This window comes from Orcinus orca, chromosome 19 (genome assembly GCF_937001465.1).
Source record: "Orcinus orca chromosome 19, mOrcOrc1.1, whole genome shotgun sequence".
Classification (NCBI taxonomy): domain Eukaryota; kingdom Metazoa; phylum Chordata; class Mammalia; order Artiodactyla; family Delphinidae; genus Orcinus; species Orcinus orca.
The window spans coordinates 19,660,659-19,680,632 of record NC_064577.1 but is presented as its reverse complement, the minus strand read 5'-3'; the positions used below and the strand labels follow the sequence as shown (position 1 = coordinate 19,680,632).

At 63.8% G+C, this 19,974-nt stretch overlaps 1 protein-coding gene across 1 annotated transcript in view; it reads left to right on the top strand.

Annotated features, from left to right (window-relative positions):
• The window catches only part of MYO15A (myosin XVA), a 53,011-nt gene that overhangs the window by 18,543 nt on the left and 14,494 nt on the right, over nucleotides 1-19,974 (top strand). Inside the window, exons 16-55 of the mRNA XM_033422709.2 lie at nucleotides 243-374; nucleotides 862-987; nucleotides 1,659-1,736; nucleotides 2,308-2,456; nucleotides 2,573-2,618; nucleotides 2,754-2,878; nucleotides 3,880-3,997; nucleotides 4,320-4,495; nucleotides 5,005-5,089; nucleotides 5,739-5,771; nucleotides 5,890-5,971; nucleotides 6,049-6,179; nucleotides 6,598-6,693; nucleotides 7,117-7,352; nucleotides 8,694-8,875; nucleotides 9,142-9,214; nucleotides 9,411-9,599; nucleotides 9,810-9,922; nucleotides 10,081-10,175; nucleotides 10,676-10,796; nucleotides 10,996-11,063; nucleotides 11,136-11,213; nucleotides 11,371-11,551; nucleotides 11,643-11,775; nucleotides 12,101-12,206; nucleotides 12,346-12,418; nucleotides 13,451-13,572; nucleotides 13,748-13,807; nucleotides 14,246-14,321; nucleotides 14,607-14,722; nucleotides 14,811-14,929; nucleotides 16,008-16,149; nucleotides 16,756-16,867; nucleotides 16,958-17,032; nucleotides 17,422-17,600; nucleotides 18,096-18,211; nucleotides 18,465-18,537; nucleotides 18,972-19,044; nucleotides 19,277-19,350; nucleotides 19,581-19,663. Coding sequence (XP_033278600.2) covers nucleotides 243-374; nucleotides 862-987; nucleotides 1,659-1,736; nucleotides 2,308-2,456; nucleotides 2,573-2,618; nucleotides 2,754-2,878; nucleotides 3,880-3,997; nucleotides 4,320-4,495; nucleotides 5,005-5,089; nucleotides 5,739-5,771; nucleotides 5,890-5,971; nucleotides 6,049-6,179; nucleotides 6,598-6,693; nucleotides 7,117-7,352; nucleotides 8,694-8,875; nucleotides 9,142-9,214; nucleotides 9,411-9,599; nucleotides 9,810-9,922; nucleotides 10,081-10,175; nucleotides 10,676-10,796; nucleotides 10,996-11,063; nucleotides 11,136-11,213; nucleotides 11,371-11,551; nucleotides 11,643-11,775; nucleotides 12,101-12,206; nucleotides 12,346-12,418; nucleotides 13,451-13,572; nucleotides 13,748-13,807; nucleotides 14,246-14,321; nucleotides 14,607-14,722; nucleotides 14,811-14,929; nucleotides 16,008-16,149; nucleotides 16,756-16,867; nucleotides 16,958-17,032; nucleotides 17,422-17,600; nucleotides 18,096-18,211; nucleotides 18,465-18,537; nucleotides 18,972-19,044; nucleotides 19,277-19,350; nucleotides 19,581-19,663 — 4,445 coding nt within the window. The remainder of the gene's footprint in view (nucleotides 1-242; nucleotides 375-861; nucleotides 988-1,658; nucleotides 1,737-2,307; nucleotides 2,457-2,572; nucleotides 2,619-2,753; nucleotides 2,879-3,879; nucleotides 3,998-4,319; nucleotides 4,496-5,004; nucleotides 5,090-5,738; nucleotides 5,772-5,889; nucleotides 5,972-6,048; nucleotides 6,180-6,597; nucleotides 6,694-7,116; nucleotides 7,353-8,693; nucleotides 8,876-9,141; nucleotides 9,215-9,410; nucleotides 9,600-9,809; nucleotides 9,923-10,080; nucleotides 10,176-10,675; nucleotides 10,797-10,995; nucleotides 11,064-11,135; nucleotides 11,214-11,370; nucleotides 11,552-11,642; nucleotides 11,776-12,100; nucleotides 12,207-12,345; nucleotides 12,419-13,450; nucleotides 13,573-13,747; nucleotides 13,808-14,245; nucleotides 14,322-14,606; nucleotides 14,723-14,810; nucleotides 14,930-16,007; nucleotides 16,150-16,755; nucleotides 16,868-16,957; nucleotides 17,033-17,421; nucleotides 17,601-18,095; nucleotides 18,212-18,464; nucleotides 18,538-18,971; nucleotides 19,045-19,276; nucleotides 19,351-19,580; nucleotides 19,664-19,974) is intronic.

Sequence of the window (19,974 nt, the reverse complement as noted above, 5' to 3'; positions counted from 1 at the left end):
GGGGGTGCTGAGCGCAGAGAAGAGCCCCTTGGGGGTCCTCCTCACCCTTGGCAGGGCTGTTCCAGGCCGGGGGAGGAGCAGGGCCCGGAGGAGGTGGTTCGTGTGGCCCCGCTGGGGAGTGAGCTCCCTGGGCTGGGAGGCGTGCACGCAGAGGTGCCCTGGCCAGGCCCCCGGATGGCGTCCGCCTGGGGGACGGGCTGGGAGGGGCCCGGGGCTCGGAGGCAGAGGCCCGCCGCCTGCAGGAGGAGTACATCCGCGAGCAGATGGACTGGCAGGAGATCACCTTCGCCGACAATCAGCCCTGCATCAGCCTCATCTCGCTGAAGCCCTATGGCATCCTGCGCATCCTCGACGACCAGTGCTGCTTCCCCCAGGTGAGCTTGCTCAGGACGCTGGACGTCTCTGAGCCTCGTGTCCTGCATTCCTCTCTGCTCTGGCGTGGGGTCGGAAGCTCAGGACTCCCAACCTGCCATTCAAACCTGGGGTGACTGAGGCTGGATGGGGGCTCGGGACGAGGGGCTGCACCAGCCTGGGAAGTCATAGAAGGCTTCCTGGAGGAGGTGACCTTGTGCTTGGGCCTCAGATTCCAATTGGAAAACACAAGGGTGGGATGGGTGCTCTGGGCAGTGGGACTAGAGCGTGCAGAGACAGCTGAGCTGGATGGGGGGCAGCTGGGAGCACACCCGTCTTCAGGGTCCACTTAGGCTGCCCTAGCCCGAGCAGTGGGCAGCCGGGGGCAGAGGGGACTTGTTCCCCCTCCCCGGTGCTCACTGGGGATCAGTCGGGGCTGGAGAATTTGCCACTAGGTGAGGAATGGGATGCCAGGCGCCTGTCCACCCGCTGACCGCCGCCTGCCCCCAGGCCACAGACCACACGTTTCTGCAGAAGTGCCACTACCACCACGGCGCCAACCCGCTCTACTCCAGACCCAAGATGCCGCTGCCCGAGTTCACCATCAAGCACTACGCGGGCAGAGTCACCTACCAGGTGAGACCCAGACCCGTGGCCTCCAGCGCCCTTCCCCGCCGCTGGAGACACTGGCACCTGTTCCCGTTTCGGCCCTGCTGATCCTCAGCTGTGTGACCTTGGCCAAGTCACTTTACCTCTCTGAGCCTCAGCTTTCTTCTCTGGAAAGTGGGGATGATAATAGTGCCCGTCTCACGGGGCAAGTGAGAGAAGTCCAGGGCCAGGGTGGGTGTGATGAGAAGGAGCCCCCAGCAACGGTCACTGTCACCACTGTCACCTCTGCTCATTCCTGCCCTGGAGCCGTCTCAGGCCAGGATTTTGAGCCTCTGTCCCCGCTGGGCCTCGTTTTCCTCATCCGTAGAATGGGCACAGGGCAGTGTCCTCACTGAGGATGGGGCCAAGACGTGGACTGGTCACGTGAAGCTGTGGCTATTGCCCGTGCCCTGGGGGTGGAGAGGCTAGTGGGGCAGGAGGGGAGGGGACCAGAGCAGGGGGAGGGACCCGTCCCTCCTAGGATAGACAGGGAGGCCGAGGCCTGGAGGGGCAGGGCCAGGGTCACCCGGGGCTGTGAGCCCCTGACCCACCGTCAGGAGGAGGGGGGAGGAGGGGAGAAGGCAGGCTGACACACCCCGGGGCTGCGTGGGGTGGGAGTGGGGTCCAGCCCGAGCTGCCCCGCCCCTCCCCCTTTCCAGGTGCACAAGTTCCTGGACAAGAACCACGACCAGGTGCGCCAGGATGTGCTGGACCTGTTTGTGCGGAGCCGGACACGGGTGAGCGGGCCTCACCTCACCACCCCAGCCCCCCGCAGCCAGAGCACGCAGCCCACCGTTAGGCCCCTCTCCCAGCCCGGTCCTGCCTCTGGCTCACCCCACCCCGTCCCTCCCTGAGCGGTTCTTCCATCCCCACACCTTCTCGGCCTCCACTTCCCCCTCTGTCGAACGGGCACCCTCCCCCTGAGGACATTGCCAGAGTTCACGGCCAGGTCTGTAACAGGCCACCTCGGCGCCAGGCACGGAGTCAGTGCCCGTGTGTTCCCCAGCCACGGGCGGGCCCCTTGGAAGGCGCTGAGCACCCTCGCTTGAGAGGTATGCCAGCTGGGAGGACATGGCCTCACAGAGAGGACAGGGGGCCAGCGGGTCACTTTTCTGACCCCTCTGGCGCAGAGACTGATGCCTTTTGTTCTTTCCCTGTCTCTCTCTCTCGCTCTCTCTCGCGCGCTCTCTCTCTCTCTCTCTCTCTCTCTCTCTCTCTCTCTCTCTCTCTCTCTCTCTCGCTTCTGCCTCTGGGTCTCTCCCCATCCCTGTCTCCCGTCTCCCGCGCCTTAACTGCTGACTGGCCCAGGTGGTGGCACACCTCTTCTCCAGCCATGCCCCGCAGGCTGCCCCTCAGCGCCTGGGCAAGAGCAGCTCCGTCACCCGGCTCTACAAGGCGCACACGGTGGCCGCTAAGTTCCAGCAGTCGCTCCTGGATCTGGTGGAAAAGATGGAGAGGTGGGCGTGGCAGGGGCGCGGCACCCAGCCTCACCTCTGACCCACCCTGTGACCCTCAGGGGTAAGCACCCTCCTTCTCTGGGGCCTCACACTGCCCTCCTCCCGCCCCTGCCCAGGTGTAACCCCTTGTTCGTCAGGTGCCTGAAGCCCAACCACAAGAAGGTATGTGATGGTTGAGGTCCCTGGGGGAGCCAAGTCCTCTCCCCATGCTGTGTGACCTTGGGTGAGTGGCTTTGCCTCTCTGGCCCTCCATCTGTTGGGCCGATGTGCAGGCTCCCTATCTGAGCCTTCCCCCAGGAGCCAGGCCTCTTTGAGCCAGATGTGGTGATGGCCCAGCTACGCTATTCGGGGGTACTGGAGACTGTGCGGATCCGCAAGGAGGGCTTTCCGGTGCGGCTGCCCTTCCAGGCGTTCATCGACAGGTACCTCGGTCAGGGTGGTTCTGAGCTCCAGAGACCCCTTCCCAGCCCACCGTGGCCCTAGGATTACGCAACCCAGGATGAATAGGGCTTGCCACGCAGTGTTGCTCAGATTATGCAGTACACGAGATCAGCACGTGCCACCTGTTATATGGAACATGTATTTACTGTTTTGTATGTTTTCATAGCTTTATTCTGTGTGTGTGGATTCTAGAGTAGTAATTTTAATAGTTATTTTGACAAGTTTCCAGCAGATGGCGGTAAATCACCTTATTCTACTGAAACAATTTATTACAGTTTTAGGGTTGCTCAGTATTTTGTTTTTTAATTTTCATAATTTTTGAGTTTCCTTTTTTTTTTTTTTTTTTTTTGCCGTACGCGGGCCTCTCACTGTTGTGGCCTTTCCCGCTGCGGAGCACAGGCTCCGGACGCGCAGGCTCAGCGGCCATGGTTCATGGGCCCACTCGCTCTGTGGCATGTGGGATCTTCCCGGACCAGGGCACGAACCCGTGTCCCCTGCATCGACAGGCAGACTCTCAACCACTGCACCACCAGGGAAGCCCTGAGCTTACTTTTAAGGCCTCTTTTATTCTATTTAATTTTATTTATTTATTTATTTATCTTTGGCTGTGTTGGGTCTTCATTGCTGCGCGTGGGCTTTCTCTAGTTACGGCGAGCGGGGCTACCCTTCGTTGCAGAGCACGGACTTCTCATTGTGGTGCGGAGCACGGGCTTTAGGTGCGCGGGCTTCAGTAGTTGTGGCGCATGGACTTAGTTGCTCCGCGGCACGTGGGATCTTCCCGGACCAGGGATCGAACCCATGTCCCCTGTATTGGCGGGTGGATTCTTAACCACTGCGCCACCTCAGCAGAGTCTTGAGGACAGAAAGCCTTTTTCTGGTTAGAAGACACAATGAGTAGAGGCACTGCTGGGACTCGGGCTTCCGGGAGACGGGGGCTGACCGGGTGGGTCCCATAGACCCACGCTGGGTTTGGGCCCTGCAGGTACCGCTGTCTAGTGTCCCTCCAGCGCAACCTGCCAGCCAGTGGGGACATGTGTGTGTCCATGCTGAGCCGCCTGTGCACGGTCACGCCAAACATGTACCGCGTCGGCGTCAGCAAGGTGAGTCCTACCGGCACTCAGCCCCTGGGTGCCCCACGGCTGGAGCCTGTGGGCTCAGAAACACTCAGGCTGCAGGCTACTGTCCCAGAGGCCATGCAGTCGAGCTGGTAAATGGATGCTAATCCTACCTCCGGACTTTTCCCGGCCGTCCCCACTGCCTAATTCACCAGCCCGCCTTCCCCCGCCTCTCCAGACCCAGCACATCCTCCAGCCTACTCCAGGGCTGCCTTGTCTGTCTGCCTCCATGGGCTTCTGGAGAGGGAGGGGCCTCCAGGCAGTCACATGGCCTTCCCCTGCCTCAGTCCTTGCCTCCTGCCCTCAGCTGTTCCTGAAGGAGCACCTGCACCAGCTGCTGGAGGGCATGCGGGAGCACGTCCTGAACCGGGCAGCCCTCACGCTGCAGCGCTGCCTCCGCGGCTTCTTCATTCAGCGGCGTTTCCGCTCCCTGCGCCGCAAGATCATCTTGCTGCAGAGCCGGGCCCGTGGCTACCTGGCCAGGTGTGGCCCAGAGAGGGCAGGACTCCCTGGAGTCCAACGGCCAGGCTCTGGGAAGGCCGAGCCTGAACTTGGGTAGTGAGCTCCCTGTTCCTGGAGGCATGCAAGCTGAGAGTAGGGCCTCTGCAGGAAGGGTGATCAGACTCTCTGTGTCTCTGCTTTTGGATGTCCTTCCCTCCCACCCCCTGGTCCTTGTGACTGGTGGGTGGGAATCCCTCCAGCCAAGAGGGCCCCCCCCTCCCCGGCATGTCCCATATCCTGGGACTACAACCTGATTGGAGGTACATGGTCCAGACGGTTTAATCCAGGTCCTGCCACTCAGGTTGTCGTGTGACCTTGGCCAGGTCACTGCCCCTCTCCGAGATTGTTTCCCTTTGTGCAGAGGGCCCCGGAGTGAAGTGTGGGCACTGATACCCAAGCAAGGCGGGTGTGGGCATCTCTGCCCCTTGGTCACTCATGACCCCTGGCCCGAAACCCCCCTACCCAGACCCTTCTTTCCTCCGCACCCCCAGGCAGCGGTATCAGCAGATGAGGAGGCGTCTGGTGAAGTTCCGGGCCCTGGTGCACACGTGTACAAGCCACCAGCGTCACCTCAAGGTGCTGCAGGCCTGCCCCTCGCCCTCCTCCCAGGAGCTGGGCCTGCCCCGTCGGGCTCCAGGGGTGGGGGTGGGGCAGCAGGAACAGGGAGGAAGCACTTGGCCCCCAGGCGGAGACTTGGCCGGGGCGGGCTTGGGTTCGAATCCCCGCTGGGCCCTCTGTAGCCGCGATCTCCCCACCCACCCCTTGGGGATGTGCAGGGAGTTGAATGAGAGGCTGCATGGGAAGGGTGTGGCTAGTGCGGGGCTCACAGCAGGGGCCCCAGTGACCGGGCCTGATTAGAATCTGGCGACCTGAACAGCACTGGCTCTGGTGGTGCTCTCGCCTTCGTGCCGTCCCGGCTTATCATTGTATAACCCACTGCCAGACAGACAGACATAACCCCAAAGCCCCGAGGAGCTGCGCCTTTACTGGAGGTTCTGTGGGCGCCGGGGAGGGGCCCTGTCACACGTCTCTCCGGTACTTCCCAGAAATCCTGTGCATCTCTCCTTCCCAAAGTGTCACTCTGTGCCTTCTGCCTGTGTCTCTCTCGCTGTCTTTTCCCACACCCCGTTTCTCTGGCCGCGCCTCTGCCCCCCGTCTGTGAGGTGGGCCTGGGGCCATCGCCTCTGCCCGCCGCTGCCCACCCTGACCATCTGCTCTCCTGCAGCCGAGGGCGGAGTGGAGGCTCTGGGTGGCGGAGGTGCGGCTACGGGGGCAGGAGGTGGGTGCGGGGTCCGGGTGGCCGCAGGGGACAGGAAGGGAGGCCGGCAGGTGGGGGAGCAGCAGGCCTGTTTCCTCACCCTGTGCCGTCCCCCCAGGAGCTGAGCAAGCGACAGGTGGTGGCTGTGGGGCACCTGGAGGTCCCGGGGGAGCTGGCTGGGCTCTTGCGAGCAGTGGCAGGTACATCGGCGCCAGGCGGTGTGGTGGGAGCGGGTGCGCGAGGGGACCAGGCCGCTCATGGCCTCCTCTGTCCACAGGCCTCAGGCCGGGCCAGATGCCCCGGGTGGCCCCCGTGCGGACTCCCCGGCTTCAGGCTGAGCCCCGGGTCACGCTGCCCCTGGATATCAACAACTACCCCATGGCCAAGTTTGTCCGGTGCCACTTCAAGGTAAGGGCTGGCAGGGGCCCAGTTAGAACTGGCACTGTCCTCAGCCTGGGGCTGGCTCCTGGCCACCCGCGGTGGGATCAGGTATGAGCCTTTCAGTGGCTGGGTCTGTGTCATGAGGAGGCCGGGGTCTCCAGGGGCGCTGGAGAGCGGTGGAGGGCCCTCGGGGGCTCGGGAGGTGGCTGTTTGGAAACATTTCAGAAATGTAGCGAGCGGTGGATCCATAGTGCGTCGTCCCTGCTCCTCATTTCCTGCCCCGAGGGGGCCTCGTGGGGGCTCTGTCACCGAGATGCTGGTGTCTGCCCCTCTGCAAGCCGGTTACCCGTCTGCACACTGGGGACCTGCGTTTCCCAGGCTGGTGTGCCCCAGACGCGTCCGTCTGTCCCAGCTCTGTGCCCACGTGCCTGCCCTGTGCCCCCAGGAACCTGCCTTCGGGATGCTGGCAGCGCCCCTGCGGACGCCCCTCACACGGCTGCCGGCGGAGCATCATGCAGAGGCTGTGGGCATCTTCAAGCTGGTACGGGTCTGCCTAGACCACCTTCGAATTCATAGCCGCTGTCCCCGAGGCCAGACGGCGAGGCCCCTCGCCCTGCCCTCCTGGACCCTCTACTAGCCCAAGCCATGAGCCTGGGAGGGATGTGGTCGGATATGCATGTTAGAAAGTACCTTCTGGGGCGTGGAACGTGCAGGAGGTGAGGGGCCTCCTGGAGGCCGGGGGTGCGGGGAGGGGCTGGGGCTATAGAAGGTTCGAGAGCAGGAGAATCTTGATTTCTCCCAAAGGCTGGGTCACCTGGCCCGGGTATGGCTAGTACACTGTACCATGGGGGACTTTCATATGGGCAGGGGGACATGGGAATGACACGAGAGGGATGTGGGGTGGGGGTGGGGACCTGGCGGGAACAGCCCTCCAAGAAGCCCAGGAGAGTCTGTTTGTGGCCAGATCCTGCGTTTCATGGGCGACCCCCAGCTGCACGGAGCCCAGGACCACGTCTTCGGGAACTACATCATGCAGAAAGGGCTGGCGGTGCCCGAGCTGCGGGATGAGATCCTGGCGCAGCTGGCCAACCAGGTGTGGCGGAACCCCAGTGCCCACAACGCTGAGCGGGGCTGGCTCCTGCTGGCCGCCTGCCTCAGCGGCTTCGCGCCTTCCCCGCGCCTCGACAAGTACCTGCTCAAGTGAGTGGAGCTGGGGGGCCCGGGGCGGACGCCGGGTCAGGCTGGGCCAGGAGGGAGGCTCAGTCCTTGGAAGCTCAGGCTTGGGGGCTGGCCCGGGGCTTCACTGCAGAGGGCGGAAGTTGGGTGAGGCGGGATACAGGGCTTCTGGAACTTGGAGGTAGCCAGCCCAGGGTGCGGGGAATTTGGAAGAGAGGCGCTGACCTCTCACATCTTGGGGGGCGGGGTGTAGCGGTATGGTTAGGAGTATAGACTCCGACAGTCTGTGTTCAAATCCCAGCTCAGCCGCGTATGACCTGTGTGACCTTGGGCAAGTTACTTAATCTCTCTGAGCCTGTTTCCTCTCCTATAAAACGGGGCTGATAAGAGTACCTACGTAGTAGGCTGTGTGAGGATTAAATGTGCAAACACGTGTGAAGTGCTTAGAACAGACCCAGGCCCACGGTAAGTGTAGCCTGCTGTGTGCGTGTAGCCGTTGTCAGCATCCTGGTCTTGATGAGCTGATGGTGATGTTGCTGTCACTGTGCTGGGTGATATGAATGATTTGCAAGGGAAGGAGCTCAAGCAGGCCCTGGGCAGCATCGTAGTTCTGACACTTAGTTGCTGTGTGACCAGGGCCAAGTCACTGCCCGTCTCTGAGCCTCTTTCCTTATCTGGAAATTGGGGATGGTAACAGGACCCACCTCACAGGGTAACTGTGAACTACAGAGCGTGCAGAGCTCCCCAGAGCCGTGTGCAGTAGGGGCAGCTCCTTTGGCCGGCCCTGGGAATCTGTGCCGGGGGCAGGGCCACTACCTGCCTTCTGGGCTTCCCGTGGGCACGGCTCTAGCTTCCCTCTGGCAGCCGCTGTCTGCCTGCTCCTCTGGTGCTCTTGGCCAGGCTGCCAGCGGTGGGGAGGGGGCAGGGAGCCCGGCACAAGGAGTGCCCGCCACTGCCAGGGATCAGGCTGGTTGGTCCTGGGTCAGGTTGAACCCTCACGGCCGTCTCTGAACTTGGAAGCAGGCTCAGAGAGGGCCGATGACCGCCCGGGGTGGCCTGGTGAGGGAACAGAGGGAGTGCCCAGAGGCCAGGTCTTTGCCCACACCCCCTGCAGCCCCGACCCTGGCAGTGACATTTTGCTCCAACGAGCTTAGGTGGGCCAACCTGGAACCACTTTGGCCGTCCTTGGACCTCTGGCCTGGACGCTTTCCGCTTAGCCCAGGAACTCCGGGCTGCCCGAGATCATTTGTAGACCACTCTCAGAGCTCTGGGCCGGCCTGGGCCCCCTGACTAGGCTCGGGGCCTTCCCCCACTGCCGGCCAGCCTCAGGTCCCTCCTCACCTCGCGCCAACTCCTACCCATCAGGTTTGTGTCTGACTATGGGCGGAATGGCTTCCAGGCTGTGTGTCAACATCGCCTCATGCAGGCCATGGGCCAGGCTCAACAGCAGGGCTCTGGCGCTGCCCGCACCTTCCCTCTGACCCAGCTCGAGTGGAAAGCAACCCAGGAGAAGGCCGGAATGGCGCTGGACGTGGGCTGCTTCAACGGTGAGCTGCCCTCTCCCTGCCCCACGGAGGGGCAGCCGGAGTCAGCAGGCGCCAGTAGCCTGGGCTTAGGAGGCGCTGGGGAGGGGCCTGCGGGATGTAGCCCTGGAGAGAGGTCAGTGTGTGTGGGCACATGGCGGCTGGACCTGGAAGCGGGGAGGGGAGCCAGGGCCGTGAGATGCAAATTCAGGGTCCAGGACGAGAGCACGGGAGCCGCAGGACTGGCCCGCAGACGCTCCGGGCTGAGCCCTGCACCCGCTGCCGCCCAGGTGACCAGTTCTCCTGCCCGGTGCACTCCTGGAGTACGGGGGAAGAGGTGGCTGGAGACATTCTGAGGCACAGGTGGGCTCCTGGAATGCCCCACCCAGTGCACCCCTGTGCACCTCGGAAGGAGGAAGGGAGGGACGAGAGGCCAGGCCCCCAGCCCCGGAGGGTCCACTCCGGCCATGAGTGGTGTCTGGCTCCCATCCCAGGGTCTCCCCCGGTGGTACCTCTCGGCTCTGTCCCTTACTCCCAGCCCTTCGCGTGCTGTCTCCAGGGGGCTGACCGACGGCTGGCGGGGCTGGACGGTGGCTAGGAAGAAGGGGGTCCAGTGGGCAGAGCTGGCCGGCCACGACTACGTGTTGGACCTGGTGTCGGACCTCGAGCTACTCAGGGAGTTCCCGCGACAGAAAGCCTACTTCATCGTGGGTGCAGAGGGGCCCACGGCTGGCAGGGGAGGTCCCAGGTAGAGATGGCCTCTCCTAGCACAAGGCTCCCCCTCCTGGATGCTGGCGGTGGGGGACTGCGTTCTGAACTTAAGCTTCGAGGCTCGCCAAAGGGCCCTGCCTTTAAAGGGAGAGAGTCAGCCAGTTCCGGGGCACAGGAGAGAACGGGGGTTCTGGGAGGGCTCTGGGTCTCTGGGGGGTCAGCTGCTGTGTGTTCTCCATCCCCACAGGGTGTTTGGAAACAGCTGGGACTCGGACGAGGACGCGCCCGCTAGGCCCCAGCCCCTGGGGCACGTGCCCGTCGTGGCCAACTCCGATGGGTACTGCAGCCACAATGAGGACGGTACAAATGGGGAGACTGAGGCCCAGAGAGGGACAGCGACCCACCAAGGTCGACCAGCAGTGGCTGCTGTCTCTGGTGGTGGGGGGGGAGCCTGGGAGCCGGGCGTGGTCATCAGCAGGAGAAAAGGACTTGACTTTTGTGTCCCCCAACCCCGCCAGACTCGGACAGCCTTGGGGAGCCCGCTGTGGCCCACAAAGGACTGGACTGCTACCTGGATAGCCTCTTCGACCCCGTGCTGTCCTACGGGGATGCGGTAGGGACGCAGCAGGGCGTTTGCAGACCCCAGCACGGCGTGTGCACACAGGAGGCTCTCTCAGCCAGGGTCTGGGGTGGCGTGTCCTCTCTGGAGCTCTGCTGGGGGTCAAGCAAAGGATGAGGGTGTCCTTACAGCTAGAGGTGCTCGGAAGGACCCACAGCTGGGGGTCCGGGACACACTGGGAGCGGGCCCCCGGGCACCCTTGCTCACTCTGGGAACTCCCAGGAGCCCCTCCAAGGCATAACGTGAAGCCCTGAACAGGGCGCAGCCCCTTTGAGCCTCAGTTTGCTCCCCTGTGAAAGGGGTGGGTTGGGGCTCGCAAGGTTGCCGGAGGCCTGACCGGGGTGCCGTGTGGGCAGAGGGCGGGCACACAGCAGATGCTGGCCGGTGGGAGGCCCCCAGGACACAGGCGGTGGCGGTGTCAGGTGCCTGTTGCCTTGGAAGCTGGGGAGTACGGCACTGGGGCAGTCACTTGAGCCACCTGCCCCCTCTCCCAGGACCTGGAGAAGCCAACAGCCATTGCCTACCGCATGAAAGGGGGAGGCCAGACTGGTGGAGATGGCGGTAGCGGCAGCAAAGGCGGCCCCCGGAGACCTCCAGAGCCAAGGCCAAAGCTAAGTCAGTGGCTGCCCCCGGTCGGTTCCAGGGTCGGGCAGGGTGGAGCCCCTCGGTTCTCAGGGCTGCTCTGGCCCTAGACCAGAGGCAGCCTCGGCCGTGGGGAGAGGTTGAGCCGGCGGAGGAGGGGCAGGCACAGTAGGGAATCCCCCCCATCTCCCAAGCCTCTGGATCCACGTCCCCTGACACGGCCCCCCTGCAGTTCCAGGCCTGGACGCCTCCACGTTGGCCCTGCAGCAGGCCTTCATCCGCAAGCAGGCTGTGCTGCTGGTGAGTGCCGGGCTTGGGGGCTGCGGGGGGCGGAGCCTGGGCCTGCCCGCTCACCACCGCTACTCTCCCCAGGCCCGGGAGATGACCCTGCAGGCCATGGCGCTCCAGCAGCAGCCCCTGAGTCCCAGCCCAAGGCCATCGCCCCCAGAGGTGAGTCTGGTTCCCCAGGTGAGTGCTGTGGTGCCCTGGGGCATCGCTGCACCTCTCTGAGCCAGGAGCCCCCTCAACCCCTCTTGGGCAGATGTGGGGTCCCTGAGAGCAGACTGATGTGTCCCGGGAAGTCCACCCCACACCCTGCTCTCCACAGAAACCCATAGCGCCAGAGGCCCGGCCGAAGTTCGTAGGCACCGGACTCCCGGCCAAGCCCGTGCTCTTGCGCTGCGCTCCAAAGCCTGTGGCTCCCGCTCCTCTGGTCAAGGCCCCGAGGCCCCCCACCAAGCCCGTGGCCGTCCCCATTCTAGCTCAGGACCGGGCGCCTCCAGAATCCAGTGAGTGTGCTCTCCCGGGCGGGGGGCCTCCCACTTCCCAGGGCGGGGCTGGGAGGGCACTCTCACCTGTGCTCCCGTGCCCCTGCCGCAGCTTCGCCCAGCCTAGAGCTGGTCCGGTCCTCGACCCTCAACTCGGAGCACTTCCCGCAGCCCACGCAGCAGATCAAGGACATCGTCAGGCAACACCAGCAGCCGCCCCGGGGAGGCCGGCCCGAAGCCTTCAGGTCAGCCTGGCCTCCCCAGCCCTCCAGCCATCCGGACGGCGGCCTCCCCACGGGCCTGCTCAGCCACCACCCATGTGCCCATCTGCTGGGTTCGCAGCCCCCCCGCCCAGCAACTTTTAGGGAGTGAGTGTGTTCACACAGGTGGTCCAGATGAGCCACCCGGGCAGAGGGAGGCCAGGACCGCTCTCTAGGGTGTGCTGTGTGTCCCCACACCCGTCTCTGGTCCTCTCTGGGTTCTCATTTATAGTGATGGGGGTGGAGGAAAAAGTTCCCTATTGTAGAGTTATGTGGCTGGGAAGAGGAGACTCAGTGTCCCACCCACCAGGAAGGACGGCGGGAGGGTGTTCGTGAAGCGGCCGGACCCCCACGAGGAGGCCCTGATGATCCTGAGGGCGCAGATGAGCCATGCAGCGGCAGCCCCTGGCACCCAGGTGAGGGGCAGGGTCTGGCTGGGCCCAGGTGGAGCAAAGGACAAAGTGGGGCCTCTGGGGGAGCCTCAGAAACCAGCTGGCCCCTATAAGCTGTGGCCTTGCTGCTCCCCCCTGAGCACTGTCTTTGGGGCAGGGACAGGTCCCCAGAGAGGCCGTAGCCCTGGTGAAGCCAGTGACCAGCACACCAAGGCCATCCGTGGGGCCCACTCCAGGTGAGGGCCAGGAGGGAGGGAGGGAGGGGCCCGAGGGCAGGTGTCCAAGTGTGAACACAGGTGAGACTTGGTCTGCGTGACGGTGGCACGTGTGTCCGTGTCCCTGGGCCCGTGTGGACCCACAGTGTGGACGTTTGTGTAATTGCATCAACAGTTAACACTGATTTCAGTCCCAGCCCACTCTGGCTTCACTAAATCCTCACTAAGACCCTTCAACACAGTACCATTTGTGCCTCTAGATGTTACAGGTGGGGAGACAGGCCCAGAGAGGTTAAGTGACTTGCCCACGATCACACAGCTCAACAGTATCAGATCAGGGATAGAAACCCAGGCCTCCCGGCTGGAGCCCTAACCTCTGCATCTCCTGCCTCACGGCAGCCACAGCCCTCTTAACAGAGATCAGTCGGTTCACGTCACGCCTGTCAACAGCGCTCCAGTGGCTCCTGGGATAAACTCCAGACTCCTCACTGTGGCCCACGTGACGCAGCATGACCTGCCCACCTTCCCAATCCCATCTCCTCCCGCTCCCCCCTCAGACACTCTGTTGCTCACTGTTTCTGGCACACACTGAGCTCACTCCTGCCTCAGGGCCTTTGTCCTTGCTGTTCCCTCCGCCTAGAATGCTCTTCCAGGAAGATCTTTGCGTGCTCAGCACCTCCTCCACATTCAGGTCTCAAGTGTCACCTCCTCAGAGAGGTCTGCCCGACCACCCAGACCGAACGCCCCTCACAGACCAGCCCCCAGACTTTCCTAAGTCACTGGTGTTATTTCCACCCCAGCTCCCGGCACTGAGAGCTCTGTCCTTCTGAACTGTCTGTTCCGCCCACACCTGCCGGGGCCTGGCCTCCAGGCAGCGGCCTGTCTCTCCTGCTCCCAGGCCCCCGGCCCCTGGCTGGGCCTGCGGGCGCCGGGTCTCCATGTGCGGGGAGGAGGGCTGGGCTGTGTGAGTGTGCACGTGTGCCCGCGTGATCAGGTGTGTGTACGCCACGGGCCAGGAGGCCTCTCTGCCCCAGCCCGCTTCCGCCCCTGCAGTGCTGGCCTCACGGTCCCTGGAGCCGGCCGAGGACCCCGTGCAGACGCGGTTGCACCGCCTCCTCAGCCCCGATTTCTACGGCTACCAACATGCCCCCTGGAAGATCTTCCTGCGCAAAGAGGTGTTGGAGCCCGGCTGGGGCTGGATGGGGGCAGAGGGGCCCGAGGCGGGCGGGAGACCGGGTCAGGGCGGAGCTGAGCCAGGGTCAGGGTCAGAGCATGGCTGGTGCAGAGCGAGTGGGGCTGCAGCGGGGGAGGGGCCTCCAGAAGGTCCTCACGGAAACGCTGCTCCCACAGGTGTTCTACCCCAAGGACAGCTACAGCCACCCTGTGCAGCTGGACCTGCTGTTCCGCCAGGTGAGGGCCTCTCCTCCCTAAATGCCCCGTGTACTCAGCAGGGCAGGGGGTGCATAGCCTAGCCGTCTGCAAATCCTCCTCCTTGGATTTGGGGTCCTCGACTACAGTGAGGAGGGGAAGCTGTTCTGCCGAGGCCCCCACTGTAGACAGGGTCGAAGAGCCCACAGTCCCACCTAACCAGACTCACAGCAGGTCTGAGCTGCACGGGGCCTGGGGTCCAACCCAAGCCCCACCATACAGATGAGGAAACTAGGGCTTGGGGAGGGTGGAGGTGAGGAGAAGGGAGAGCATCCTCGGGAGTGGGATCTGATTTACACAGATGACCCCACTGTTGCGTAAAGGCACCCCTGCCACATTCCCAGTCGTCCTAAAACGGTCCAGCGTGGGCTCCCGGGTGGGGGAGTCCCACGGGCCGCCGGTGTCACACTCATCCCACAGATCCTGCACGACACGTTCTCCGAGGCCTGCCTGCGCATCTCTGCGGAGGAGAGGCTCCAGATGAAAGCCCTGTTTGGTACCGTGGGGGCCAGGGGGAGGGAAGGAGGTCGACGGGGCAGCCAGCTAGACACCCCACCCCCGCCAACCCTCCCCGCTCTGCTCTTGGCCTCTCCCACGGCCCGGCCGCAGGTCTGGGTTGGGCTCTGCCTGACCGGCTGTGGCCTTGGCTGTCCCTGTCTGTCTGTGGACATCAGTTTCCCAGTATGGACACTGGGAACACAACAGACTGACACCTCCTTGCTGAGGGTCAGCCTCCCCCCATGCCACGTGGGTCAGTCCCGACCCGACCTGTGTCCCTTAGCCCAGAACCAGCTGGACACGCAAAGGCCCTTGGTGACGGAGAGTGTGAAGCGGGCCGTGGTCAGCATTGCACGCGACAGCTGGGAGGTCTATTTCTCCCGCCTCTTCCCTGCCACGGTGCGAGCCCCCTGCCTGCCCCCTGCCCGCCCAGGGGCTCCAGGGATGAGGCCGGAAGAGCCTCACGTGCCACTCGTCCCCACCCCAGGGCAGCGTGGGCACCGGCGTGCAGATCCTAGCTGTGTCCCACACGGGCATCAAACTCCTGCGCATGGTCAAGGGCAGCCACGAGGCCGGTGGGCCGCTTCGGGTCCTGCGCACGTACAGGTGACTGGCGGATGGGCGGGAATGGGGCTGGCCGGGCGCTGGACGTGGGCCGGCACCAGCGCTTCCTCACCGGCTGGCTTCACGGCCGTTGACTGAGTGCAGTTGACCCTCCATATCCGCAGGCTCCACATCCACAGATCCGACCAACCGCGGATGGAAAATATTCAGAAAAAAATTTCAGAAAGTTCCAAAAAAGCAAAGCTTGAATTTGCCACTCACCAGCAGCTATTCACATAACGTCTACATTGCTTTTGTGACTATCTACACAGCATTTACATTGAATTAGGTGTTAGGAGTAATCTGAAAAGAAAAAGAATAACCTGGAGGTGGTTTAAAGTATACGGGATGTGCATAGGTTATATGCAAGCATCAGGCCATTTTATAGGAGGGACTTGAGCATCCGTGGGCTTCGGTGCCCTCGAAGGGCCCTGGACCCAGTCCCCCTCGGATACCGAGGGGCGACTGTACCTACGATATGCACGGCTCTGTGCCAAAGCCCTTCAGTCAGGGAAACAGGCTCATAGAGAGGTGTTGCTTGTCTCGGGTCCCACAGCCAAGGAGTGGGGAGCTGGGAGCCACGACCCCATCCCCATCTCCGGCCACGCTGCAGCCTGGCCCTCACAGAGCTCGCCGTGCAGCGGGGGCGACCGTGTGAACAGCCAGCTGCAGACGCAGCTCGGAAGGGAAAGGGGGCTTCGGCGGTGTGAGACCTTCCTGAGTCCTCGGACTCCTCCCTCCTAGCAGCCCACTTGTCCTTTATACCAGAGCATGGGGGGGGGGGCTCACTCACCGGTTAGGTGCAGGCTCCTTGCTTCAGGAGCTGGAGAGTTTGCTCAAGGACTGAAAGAGAGAGATTTGTGTGGGCAAAATCTGGGAGGTTGGATCACGAGGCAAAAAAATAAAAGGCACAACTTGGGGAGGGCTGGAAGTTTGTGGGTTCACAGGGTGTGGGCAACACAATAGAGCTGCGGACAGGAGGGGAGGGGAGGCCGGCAGGCGCAGAAGGAGCAGGACGGTGGGTGGAGGGCACCCCTCTAGCTGCGGGGTCCTGCCCTCATGCCACCTTCCCATCCTCCAGCTTTGCAGATATCCTGTTTGTGACCATCCCCTCCCAGAACATGCTGGAGTTCAACTTGGCCAGCGAGAAGGTCATTCTCTTCTCAGCCCGAGCTCACCAGGTCAAGACCCTGGTGGACGACTTCATCCTGGAGCTGAAGAAGGTCAGGGCCCTCCTACAGATGCCCCCAGCAGGGCTGAGGGCCCAGAGCGGGGCTCATGCCTGGGAAGCATGGATGCGTGTGTGCGGCAGCAACTGTGTCCATAGGCTCTTGCACGGGCTGTGCCTTCCAGCCGGGATGGCCGTTCCCCTCTGCCCGCTCCTTCAAAGTCCTTTACTAACGCCTCTGGGCTCCATGGCAGCTGCAGTGCTCATCCTCCTGCAAGGACTGCATTGCTCGCCGCTGCCCACTGCGGCGGGAGCATCCGCCCCCATGCTCCCTCCAGACCAGGCAGCCAGGACTGCATTGCTCGCCGCTGCCCACTGCGGCGGGAGCATCCGCCCCCATGCTCCCTCCAGACCAGGCAGCCAGGACTGCATTGCTCGCCGCTGCCCACTGCGGCGGGAGCATCCGCCCCCATGCTCCCTCCAGGCCAGGCAGCCCCCAGGCCCGGCACCTGGCCTCAGTGGGGAGGCTTCGGGAGGGGTGGAGGGGGTGAGGCCTGGGCCAGTGCTCTGACGTCCTGTGTGAGGGGCAGGGGAGTGGCCCCTGGCCTCCGGGAGAAGGGGGATGGGACTGCAGCCCTCACCCAGCCCCTGGCTGACCCAGGACTCGGACTACGTGGTCGCTGTGAGGAACTTCCTGCCTGAGGACCCAGCGCTGCTGGCCTTCCACAAGGGTGACATCATCCACCTGCAGCCCCTGGAGCCACCTCGGATGGGTCAGCGCCACGGGGAGGGGTGGGCACGGCGGGGGAGGCGGGGGCGGGAGGGCGCTTCCCAGCGGGTGCTGACACAGGTCCGGCCCTCAGGCTACAGTGCTGGCTGTGTGGTCGGCAAGAAGGTCGTGTACCTGGAGGAGCTGCGGCGTCGAGGTCCTGACTTCGGTAGGTACCCCGGGACCCCCGTTCAGCTGCCACAGCTGCCAGACCTAGACACCCCAAACAGCGGAGGCACGATTCTGGGTTCCGGGGTCCCAAAGGGTCTGGCCTGGCTGCAGCTCCTAAGGCGGCCATGCAGCCCAGGCCTCTGCCCACATATCTGGCTAACAGGTCTCCGTGGACATTAGCGTTTCTATGTGTGTGGCCCGAGGGTCCACAAGCGCTGTGTTGTGCTCTCTGCAGCTCCCGCTGAGGGAATGCCTTCCCTTCCCAGAGCTGTGTCCTCCTCTGTGAATGGCCCCGTGACACACCTCCCGCACAAGCTCTGTATCCCTGGGCCCCCCTGCTCCCCAGATGACACCCTCCCGCTGCTCAGAGCCCTTCCCGCCCCCTAGGTTGGCGATTTGGGACCATCCATGGGCGTGTGGGCCGCTTCCCTTCCGAGCTGGTGCAGCCTGCAGCTGCCCCCGACTTTCTGCAGCTGCCTGCAGAGCCGGGCCGGGGCCGCGCTGCCGCCGTGGCCGCTGCCGTGGCCTCCACTGCCGCGGCCCGGGAGGTGGGCCGCAGGAGGGAGGTGAGAGCTGCCCGGGGCTGGGCCGAAGGGCGGACACAGCAAGGGGGTCCGCCTGACTGTGGAGGGGGAGGGGAGGGGCTCAGCCAAGAGCAGGCCACCCTGGGGCCCGGCAGCCTGCTTGAGCCAGCAGTGAGCCAGCCAGACGTGTGGCCTGTTGGGACGTGACCAGAGATGGCTGGAGGCGTGGCCAGTGGGGTCGGGTGGGCGGGGGTCAGCGGAAGGGTTGTGACCAGGCCAATGGGGCAGGACCAGCCTGGGCCGGCCAGCAGGCGAAGTCCACCTGCGCCGGGGCGGGGCCAGGTGAGGGGGGCAGGTCCAGTCCTGTGGCACAGAGCTTGCCAGGGTGGAGAGAGAAAGCAATGAGGGGTAAGGGTCAGCCGGACCAGGCCACTGGGGAGGCAGTGGGCCCACATGAGAGGGTCTGGGCACAGTCAGCCGGGGGTGGCATTGGGCCCGCTCTGACTGGGCGGGGTGCGGCGGCTGGCCCTCTTGCAGGGTCCCCCAGTCAGGGCTGGCTCTGCGGACCGCGGGGAGGACGGCCTGGCTCTCCCACCGTACACGATGCTCGAGTTTGCCCAGAAGTATTTCCGAGACCCTCAGAGGAGACCCCAGTGAGTGGTGGCCCCACGCCGCATCCCCACCCCGGGGAGGGTCTCTCTGGGGCTTCTTGCAGCCGCCCAAGCGGGAGGCCCCAGTTCTGGGGGGGATGAGAAACCCTGAGGTGTGAGGCCCGCCTGCAGCCTCCACTTCGGGAGCCTTGCTGCCCGGTGGGCTGACACTGAGTCAAGCACACTCCAGGTGGGAAGGGGGTGTAGCCAAAGCTTGGAGACAAGACTGGTCAGTAGTGTCCGCTTCCTGTTGCAGGGACGGCCTCAGGCCGAAATCCAAGGAGGGTCGGGAATCCAGAACCTTGGAGGACATGCTTTGCTTCACCAAGGTGTCTAGCCCCAGGCCCCCTCCCAGGCCCGTGGGCCAAACAGCCTTGTCCCCAATGGGACCCAAGCACTCAGCACCCCGAGGGCCCGCGTTTCTCCCAGGGGCAGTGTCTTCCCTAGTGGCGTCCCGGCTGCCTTTTGGTGGTGTGGACCCTCCTGTTGTAAGAGGAGGCACCACGTGGCCCTCCCCCCTCCCCCTCCTGACCCAGTCCTCCCATCACAGACCCCGCCCCCATGACAGCCCTTCCCATCAAGACCCCGCCCCCTCCCGACCCAGCCCCTCCCATCAAGACCCTGGCCCCTGGTCACCCAGCCCCTCTCCCCACAGACCCCGCCCGCTCCTGATTCAGCCCCTCCCATCACAGACCCCGCCCCCATGACTCAGCCCCTCCCACCAAGACCCTGCCTCCTGGTGACCCAGCCCCTCTCCCCACAGACCCCGCTCCAGGACTCCCTCATTGAGCTCAGCGACAGCAGCCTCAACAAGATGGCCACAGACATGTTTCTAGGTGTGGGGGTGGGACTGCGGCCAGGGCTCTGGGCCAGGTGGGACCCCGCACTGTGACCCCTGCTCACCACCACCCCTTCCCTCAACTCAGATGTGGGGCCCCTGCAGAGAGGAGGAGCCTCCCCCTCCTCCTCTGGCCACAGCCTCCCGGGGAGGCGTCCAACCCCAGGGTCCCCAAGGGGGGCAGGCAGCTGGGGGTCTGGTGGCCCGAGTGGGACAGGTGTTTCCTCCAGCTGTGATGCGGTTCATGGGGGACGCCTCGCTGAAGGGTCAGAGTGAACTGGACGTGCTTTGCACCCTCCTGAAGGTCAGTCCCGCTGACTGCTGGTGCTCCCTTGCCTGCCCCGTGGCTCAGTTTCCCCATTTATCAACAGAGTAGCAGGACTTTGGGGAGGGAAGCTCTCATGTGGCCCAAAGAGGAATGCATCCCACTGGTGGGGAGGGGCCTGGGGAAGGGGCACCAGGCCCATCTCCAAGTGCCCACCCTGTTCCTGTGTGCTGGGCGTGTGACCTGTGACCTGGCCCGCCCTCCTACAGCTGTGCAGGGACCATGAGGTCTTGCGGGACGAGTGTTACTGCCAAGTTGTGAAGCAGATCACAGACAACACCAGCACCAAGCAGTGAGTGTCTTCCCCTCCCCCAGCGCATCCATGCTCCAGGAGGGGCCAGGTCAGCCTCCGGAGTCTCTCCCCCGTCTCTCCCTCACTTCATAGACAGAGCGTGCTTGGTCTGGGACAAGCCCTTTCTTGTCTCTGAGCTTCAGTTTCCTTATCTGGAAAATGTGGTGATAATGTGTGAGTCCAGGTTTTTGGTTGCAAGTGACAGAAACCCAATTAAATCTAGTTTAAGCAAAAGAGGGTTCAGGTAACTGAAAAGTCTGACGTAGGACCTCAGGCACAGCTGGACCCAAGTGTCATCAGGAAGCAGTCCT